Source organism: Coregonus lavaretus, assembly GCF_964263955.1.
Source record: "Coregonus lavaretus genome assembly, chromosome: 13".
Taxonomy (NCBI): Eukaryota; Metazoa; Chordata; class Actinopteri; order Salmoniformes; family Salmonidae; genus Coregonus; species Coregonus lavaretus.
This window is the reverse complement of record NC_140000.1, coordinates 5,101,926-5,111,034: the sequence shown is the minus strand read 5'-3', so window position 1 is coordinate 5,111,034 and position 9,109 is coordinate 5,101,926. Positions and strand designations below refer to the sequence as shown.

At 42.2% G+C, this 9,109-nt stretch overlaps 1 protein-coding gene across 1 annotated transcript; it reads right to left on the bottom strand.

The window, feature by feature from the left end:
* Positions 1-1,452: 1,452 nt before the first annotated feature.
* On the bottom strand, positions 1,453-3,566 carry LOC311139683 (zymogen granule membrane protein 16-like). The gene is made up of 5 exons (XM_084174602.1): positions 3,469-3,566; positions 3,127-3,148; positions 2,944-2,996; positions 2,511-2,667; positions 1,453-2,216 (listed from the first exon to the last, which is right to left on the bottom strand). Exons 3-5 carry the CDS (start codon positions 2,993-2,995, stop codon positions 1,880-1,882), a joined length of 546 nt encoding a protein of 181 aa, XP_084030728.1. The 5' UTR covers position 2,996; positions 3,127-3,148; positions 3,469-3,566; the 3' UTR covers positions 1,453-1,879.
* Positions 3,567-9,109: the final 5,543 nt, after the last annotated feature.

Genomic DNA, 9,109 nt, shown 5'->3' with positions numbered 1-9,109 from the left:
TCAGGAACGGGCCGGACCGGACTGGTAACACACCTCAGTCTCTTACGCCGTGCCTCAACTGCTTCCCTCCCTCTATTCGCCAATGGCTCCCGTAATCCGGTAGCCTTCTCTCCACATCTCCCTGTGGCAGCCTCCTGCTGCCCAGCCGCCCAAGCCATGTGCCCCCCCAAAAAAACTTTTTGGGGTTGCCTCACGTCCTTCCAACGATGACCCTGCTGACGCCGTTGCTCCTCTCTCGCCAGGGCCTTGATCTTCCCCCAAGGTCCCTTGCCCCCGAGCATGTCCTCCCAGGACCATGATTTGCCCACCTGGGCCATCGCCAGCCTCTCGATCTCCTTACCAGGCGCCTCCTCCCATGTCCAGTCTCTTTGCTCCCGGACACGCTGCTTGGTCCTTTGATGGTGGGTTTTTCTGTCACGACCGTCTGAGGAAGCGGACCAATACGCAGCGCGTGGAGTGAACATGATGACTTTATTAAAGAAAGCACGTAACTACAAAACAAAATACGATCGTGAAGTCCTACAGTGACTAATACTGAACCTGGAACATAAACCCACACCCCTCATGAGAACACAAATAGTTTAAATATGGCTCCCAATCAGAGATAACGAGCCGACAGCTGACACTCGTTACCTCCGATTGGGAGTCACATGACACCACAAATAACTCCCCCAAAACACAACCAACCGAATACACCCTATACAACAAACCCCACAACAAAACCCAACAAAACAAATACACCCTGGCTCAAATACAAAAGTCCCGGAGCCAGAGTGTCACACTATGCAGCTTGTCATGCAATGCCAGGCTAGAAGGAGAGCAGACTTCATAGACAACATGTTTGATGTTATGAATGGGTATGGCAGATATACATTCCAGACATTATGTGTGTGTTGGAGAGTAGCGCTTGGAATTGCCAGGGACCTCACGATACAATATTATCACAATACTTAGGAGCTGGTATGATATGTATTACGATTCTCACGATTCTACATGTATTGCGATTCTATACTGTGATTTTATTGTGATTCGATGTTCCAAACATATTGCTCACTATATGTCTGTGGCAGAGAGACGAGAGAGCATGAGAAAAGTAATGGAAATAAAACTGCTGAAAACAAATGTGCTTCCTATTTAAAATGAAAATGGAGAACAGTCTATGAAGGAAAAATAGAGTTTTGGTGCAGGGACAGCCAACTAGTGCAAAAATAGTAGTGCGATATTGTCAATGCAATGCAATACGATATCGTTGAAAATAATATCCCGATATGTAACAATCGATTTCTTCCCCCCTTCATCACTATTGGATAGGCGTTTTAACGGTCTTGCAGTTATACATTTAGGTTCTTATTGAGTTTGTTCAGTTTGAGTTTGTTAAGATGACAGATTAGTATATTGTAGCTTCTGGTCACTACTGTATGTATTTTCTTATCAAAAGAAATACAATGAAATATAATGATTAAAGATATGCTTTTTATTAAATCTCAGTATGCAGATGTAGCAGAAAAGGAGCACACAAAAAAAATACAGTGTGTATAAAATAGTGAAGGTGAAGTACCATGATATGCAATTATCTCCCCATAATATTTTATTGTTCAATTCATCAAATATATAATGAATCCTTTAAATCCCATATGATTATTTCATTAATTGTGATAAATACAACCTCAAGTGATGAGTAACAACGCATGTGGTCCGTGACCCACTCACTCAAACGGGATCACCTCACTTGAAGCAGTACAAAATTACTCCAAAAAAATTCTAAATATTCAAATTAATTCAGTTTAAAATCGCATGAAGCACCCATCAGATAGTGATATTAAATCTGTATCCGGGAAACCATCCCAAAGAGCAAGACATACTTAATTTTTTTTCTCGATTAAGAGGAGGTACTGTTTCCAGCCTCTTCCTTGTACACCAATCCCCAGTGGGCTCCGATGGAAGTGATCCCGGCACCGTTGAAGCGACCGCTGAGCAGCCTCAGCTCATTGCCCTTGTTGGCTGGGTAGAAGTTGAAGGAGACTTGGTTAGGCAGGCCGGCCGCCAGAGTGCGCCCTGTGTTGGTGGTGATCACCAGGTAGCAGATGTAGTCTGCTGGGTTGTACTTCCCAGACACCTCGACGATGGCCTCATCCTTAAACAGCTCCATCTCCTGCTTTTCACCCACTTCGCGACCGAACACAGGAGACCAGGTGTTGCTATATCTCAGCTGGAACCTAAAACAGAGGAAGCTTTTCACGTTGGTTGTGTTTTGATAAGGCACATTCAGACGGAGACAGCAGGTAGCGTCAGAGAATATCAAGGACTGACATTTTCCATTGTACTCTGGGTTAGATATGATAACACTATTGTTTTGTCATGTACTGAATATGTAATAAACACAATAAATACAGAAATACAGAAATACAGAAATACAGAAAGAAAGAAAGAAAGAAAGAAAGAGTGTGTCTGTTGGGTAGTGTAGTTGGACTGAGTCGGTGGTGTCTGTTCATGGGTCAGGGTCTGCTCACCCGTTGATGTAGGCGTTGTTGTTGTAGTAGTAGTAGTAGTAGTAGTTGTTGTTCTCCCACACTCTGACCGCTGTGATGCGTCCCTCACCGGAGGAAGCAAATGGGGTGCCAGTGCCCAGACCCACCGCAGAGGAATACGAGTACGGTTCTTTGATGGCTAAAATAACATGGGCAATATGTTTACTATATTTACTATATTAATAAAACATATTTATATATACATCATTTCAATTTTGCCAACACATTTCTGAAATAACTTTATATTATGAATAAAGTGCAGATTAATTAACAAAAGTATATTCTGCAATGCTTTAATACATCAGCTTTTGTCTCAAAGAAGAACTCCTAAGTCTAACTGAAAAAGACAAGTTGGGGAAAGCACAAAAGCTATTATTGAATAATTATAATTCAGAATTGTATTTGTATTACTCACGCATTGCCAAGCAGCTGGCCAAGAAGACTGTGACAAACAGGATTGAGAACATTCTGCAAAAGGGAGACATCAATACTTAAGACCTTTAATTTCAGTCAATTTCAATTTAAATGGTAAAACTTGAAATCATTTTGTTAATAATGTTTTTCATAGTAGTTCACAAAAACAGCTAAGGCATTTTACCTGTCAGGTCAACCAGTGTTTCCTAGAAGGGGATAAGAAAATAACCTTTTGAATTGTGAAATGTGACTTAACAAACAAACCATTCTTGAATGTGAAATGTTACAAAACAGCTTTAAAAAGTTGAACCTACTCTTGTTTACTACAATCACTCTTGTAGTGCTAAGCTACTGTCAAATAAAAATGATGTCAGATAAATTACATTTACATTTAGAGGCAATAGGGCCAAAGTGTTTGTGCCCATGTACCAAGACATGATGAGTATTAACGTCATAATATTTCCCTCACCCGTATCATGCATTAAATACAAGTGCACATTTTATATTTAGCTAGTTGTGTACATACCCACAGTGATATCTTGAGATTTGTTTGAAAACCTGTGAAAGGTTTGTATCTCTCGGTCTCTGCCAGGTCCTTCTAGTCTACTGCTTCCTCTTAGAACTGCATTTATACATGCTGAACATTCCATCAGCTCTAGATGGAAGGAGCATGCCAAAGAACACCTTTAGTCAGTCAGAAGTCAGACATTGTTTTCTAATTGGTCGAGGCTACTTTGGGAGGGAGTTTCGAGGAAATATAATAAGGAAATAATTGTATTCAGAGGATGTTCTTTCTTTTGAATATTAACAAATGAATGATCTGAAATAGGGATAAAAAAAAGATACAATCTAACAACCAAACGATTAAAAGAATATACCAAAATCATATGAATGTGTACGAAAATCGCTCAAAATCAGTCTCTCAATCTTCAGTTGTTTTATTACCCCAAGAGGAACTTCTTCCCTTCAAACATTAACAGGCTGAAAAAGACGTGGATCTGGTCATTAATAGGGTGGTTAGTTCATTGGTTTGCTCAAATATCTATTTTATTGTAGAAGATTTGTTTCAGTACATGTATTTCAATTTAATTCTAGCGGGGCAGATGAGATTCTCAATTTTTCGTCTCCATTATTGTCAGACGTTTTCTGCAGTCTGTTACAATACTCACATCTTCATTAAATCACTGGCAACCTGTATATGTTTCTACAGGAAATCAATCTGATTTCATTTTCTGCAGATTAATCCGATAAATATCAGTAGGAGCTACAAAGTGAGAAAATTAAATAAAAGTTTGTATACACATAACAAAGTGAAATACCCTGAGGTAGTAGTAGTAGTAGCCGTATCTCAGCTGGAACCTAAGAAACAGAGCAGGCTTCTTCCTTGCTGAGTGGCCTTTCAGGTTATGTCGATATAGGACTTGTTTTACTGTGGATATAGATACTTTTGTACCTGTTTCCACCAGCATCTTCACAAGGTCCTTTGCTGTTGTTCTGGGATTGATTTGCACTTTTTGCACCAAAGTACGTTCATCTCTAGGAGACAGAACGTGTCTCCTTCCTGAGCGGTATGTCACGGCCTACGCTCTGGGGACTCTTAAATGTTGAGCCAGGGTGTGGATTTTCATTGTTTAGTTTTCTATGTTTTTTGTTCTAGATCAGGGGTGTCAAACTCATTTTAGCTCAGGGGCCACATGGAGGAAAATCTATTCCCAAGTGGGCCGGACCGGAAAAATCATGGTATATATAACTTAAAAACAACAACTTCAGATTGTTTTCTTTGTTTTAATACGATCAACATACAACATAAAGCTGGAGCCTGAGGACAGTGTGTCCAAAATAGTACAAGCACAACATCACTATTAATCATAAAACGCGTCAAGTTTATTTGAAAATTCTAAAGAAAAAGAACACAAACACACAATGCCTCAGTGATTAACAGAACTGTTTCACAGATCACAGAACTATATCAGGGGGTCATTTCTCAGGCAGAAATTTAGATAAAAAGAATGAAATCCTGTTCCCCAAACAAGTGCAAGAACCACATAGTCAAGAATAGGTTAAATATACAAATAAAATAAAATCAATTAAAAACAATAGCACATCAACATAAAAACATATAAACATAAAGCTGGAGCCTGAGGACAGTGTGTCCAAAAGCACAACATCACTATTAATCATAAAATACCTCAAGTTATTTGAAAGTTCTGAGGACAAAGAACACACAAACACACAATGCCTCAGTGATTCACAGAAGTATATCACAGATCCCAGAACTATATCAGGGTGTCTCATGTAGCACTTTAAGTGGGGTTGCATAGTTTATTTTTTTATTTTTTTTATTTATTTCACCTTTATTTAACCAGGTAAGCCAGTTGAGAACAGGTTCTCATTTACAACTGCGACCTGGCCAAGATAAAGCAAAGCAGTGCAATAAAAACAACACAGAGTTACATATGGGGTAAAAAACATAAAGTAAAAAATACAACAGAAAATATATATACAGTGTGTGCAAATGTAGCAAGTTATGGAGGTAAGGCAATAAATAGGCTATAGTGCAAAATAATTACAATAGTATTAACACTGGAATGCTAGATGTGCAAGAGATTATGTGCAAATAGAGATACTGGGGTGCAAAAGAGCAAAATAAATAACAATATAGGGATGAGGTAGTTGGGTGGGCTAATTTCAAATGGGCTGTGTACAGGTGCAGTGATCGGTAAGGTGCTCTGACAACTGATGCTTAAAGTTATTGAGGGAGATAAGAGTCTCCAGCTTCAGAGATTTTTGCAATTCGTTCCAGTCATTGGCAGCAGAGAACTGGAAGGAATGGCGGCCAAAGGAGGTGTTGGCTTTGGGAATGACCAGTGAGATATACCTGCTGGAGCGCAGACTACGGGTGGGTGCTGCTATGGTGACCAATGAGCTAAGATAAGGCGGGGATTTGCCTAGCAGTGATTTATAGATGGCCTGGAGCCAGTGGGTTTGACGACGAACATGTAGTGAGGACCAGCCAACAAGAGCGTACAGGTCACAGTGGTGGGTAGTGTATGGGGCTTTGGAGACAAAACGGATGGCACTGTGATAGACTACATCCAATTTGCTGAGTAGAGTGTTGGAGGCTATTTTGTAAATGACATCGCCGAAGTCAAGGATCGGTAGGATAGTCAGTTTTACGAGGGCATGTTTGGCAGCATGAGTGAAGGAGGCTTTGTTGCGAAATAGGAAGCCGATTCTAGATTTAACTTTGGATTGGAGATTCTTTATGTGAGTCTGGAAGTTGAGTTTACAGTCTAACCAGACACCTAGGTATTTGTAGTTGTCCACATACTCTAGGTCAGACCCGTCGAGAGTGGTGATTCTAGTCGGGTGGGCGGGTGCCAGAAGCGTTCGATTGAAAAGCATGCATTTAGTTTTACTAGTGTTTAAGAGCAGTTGGAGGCTACTGAAGGATTGTTGTATGGCATTGAAGCTTGTTTGGAGGTTTGTTAACACAGTGTCCAATGAAGGGCCAGATGTATACAAAATGGTGTCGTCTGCGTAGAGGTGGATCTGAGAGTCACCAGCAGCAAGAGCGACATCATTGATATACACGGAGAAAAGTGTCGGCCCAAGAATTGAACCCTGTGGCACCCCCATAGAGACTGCCATAGGTCCAGACAACAGGCCCTCCGATTTGACACACTGAACTCTATCTGAGAAGTAGTTGGTGAACCAGGCGAGGCAGTCATTTGAGAAACCAAGGCTATTTAGTCTGCCAATAAGAATGCGGTGGTTGACAGAGTCGAAAGCCTTGGCCAGGTCGATGAAGACGGCTGCACAGTACTGTCTATTATCAATCGCGGTTATAATATCGTTTAGGACCTTGAGCGTGGCTGAAGTGCACCCATGACCAGCTCGGAAACCGGATTGCATAGCGGAGAAGGTACGGTGGTATTCGAAATGGTCGGTGATCTGCTTGTTAACTTGGCTTTCAAATACTTTCGAAAGGCAGGGCAGGATGGATATAGGTCTGTAGCAGTTTGGATCTAGAGTGTCACCCCCTTTGAAGAGGGGGATGACCGCGGCAGCTTTCCAATCTCTGGGGATCTCAGATGTTATGAAAGAGAGGTTGAACAGACTAGTAATAGGGGTTGCGACAATTTCGGCGGCTAGTTTTAGAAAGAAAGGGTCCAGATTGTCTAGCCCAGCTGATTTGTAGGGGTCCAGATTTTGCAGCGCTTTCAAAACATCAGCTGTCTGAATTTGTGTGAAGGAGAAGCGGGGGGGGGCATGGGCAAGTTGCAGCAGAGGGTGCAGAGTTGGTGGCCGGGGTAGTGGTAGCCAGATGGAAAGCATGGCCAGCTGTAGCAAAATGCTTGTTGAAATTCTCGATTATTGTAGATTTATCGGTGGTGGTAGTGTTTCCTAGCCTCAGTGCAGTGGGCAGCTGGGAGGAATTGCTCTTATTCTCCATGGACTTTACAGTGTCCCAAAACTTTTTGGAGTTAGTGCTACAGGGTGCAAATTTCTGTTTGAAAAAGTTAGCCTTTGCTTTCCTGACTGCTTGTGTATATTGGTTCCTAACTTCCCTGAAAAGTTGCATATCGCGGGGGCTATTTGATGCTAATGCTGTACGCCACAGGATGTTTTTGTGCTTGTCAAGGGCAGTCAAGTCTGAGGAGAACCAGGGGCTATATCGGTTCTTAGTTCTGTATTTTTTGAATGGGGCATGTTTATTTAAGATTGAGAGGAAATTACTTTTAAGGAACAACCAGGCATCCTCTACTGACGGAATGAGATCTATATCCATCCAGGATACCTGGGCCAGGTCAATTAGGAAGGCCTGCTCGCTAAAGTGTTTTAGGGAGCGTTTGACAGTGATGAGGGGTGGTCGTTTGACCGCGGACCCGTTACGGACGCAGGCAATAAGGCAGTGATCGCTGAGATCCTGGTTGAAGACAGCTGAGGTGTATTTAGAGGGTATGTTAGTCAGGATGATATCTATGAGGGTACCCATGTTTACGGATTTAGGGTTGTACCTGGTAGGTTCGTTGATAATTTGCGTGAGGTTGAGGGCATCTAGCTTGGATTGTAGGATGGCTGGGGTATTAAGCATATCCCAATTTAGGTCACCAAGCAGTACAAACTCTGAGGATAAATGGGGGGCAATCAATTCACATATAGTGTCCAGGGCACAGCTGGGGGCTGAGGGGGGTCTGTAGCAAGCGGCAACAGTGAGAGACTTATTTCTGGAAAGGTGGATTTTTAGAAGTAGAAGGTCAAACTGTTTGGGCACAGACCTGGATAGTATGATAGAGCTCTGCAGGCTATCTCTACAGTAGATTGCAACTCCACCCCCTTTGGCAGTTCTATCTAGACTCTATTTGACTCCTGATACCTGGCATCTTTTAGCTTTCACCAGCGCATCAATATCAGGCGTCACATCCTGAGTGGCAGCCAACTTCAGGATGTGATTCAAGTGCTTGTGCGTGAGCCTTGAGCGCAGCTTTTTTTATTTATGCTCATTACAGAGAAAACTTGCTCACAAAGATATGTGGTTCCAAACATGCACAACAGTTTTGCAGCGAGGGCTGTCAAGTTGGGGTAACCTGGCAAGAGATTCTGATTAAATGTGTCCAAGCCAGCTGCGGCAAATTTGCCCTTCAAATCCGAGTCACATTGCAAGTCTATTTCAAGTTGGATGCTGACGGGCAGATCAAAGGGATTCACGGTGAATGGCGAGCAAAAAACGTTGAAGTCTTTCTCCAGTTCACCAAAAATCTGAAAGCGTTGCTCAAACTCCCGTAACAGTCCCGTTATTTTATCTTTGAACCGCTTCATGTCTGCCACATGTTGGGTATCGCACACATTTTTCAGACAGGGGAAGTGAGCTGCATCACCACCGGCAAGTTGCGTCTCCCACAATGACAGCTTCAACTTGAAAGAACGTATGCTGTCATAATACTGCGTGACAACTTTGTTGCGCCCTTGCAGCTGTTTGTTCAAGTTATTCAGGTGCTCTGTAACATCCACCATAAATGCAAGGTCCTGCATCCATTCTGCGGAATGGAATTCTAACACTGGTTTGCCCTTTTCTTCCATGAACTGTTCAATGTCTTCTCGTAAATCAAAGAAACGCCTCAGCACCTCGGCTTAACCATCTTACCTCAGTGTGGTATGGCAGG

Bases quoted from the DNA above. Each gene is read 5' to 3' on its own strand.
- LOC311139683 (XM_084174602.1), bottom strand. From the start codon at position 2,995: ATGTTCTCAATCCTGTTTGTCACAGTCTTCTTGGCCAGCTGCTTGGCA. The intron at 2,668-2,943 runs GTGAGTAATACA...ATGTTATTTTAG, and splicing joins GGCCAGCTGCTTGGCAATGC to CCATCAAAGAACCGTACTCG. The intron at 2,217-2,510 runs GTGAGCAGACCC...CCTCTGTTTTAG, and splicing joins AACAACGCCTACATCAACGG to GTTCCAGCTGAGATATAGCA.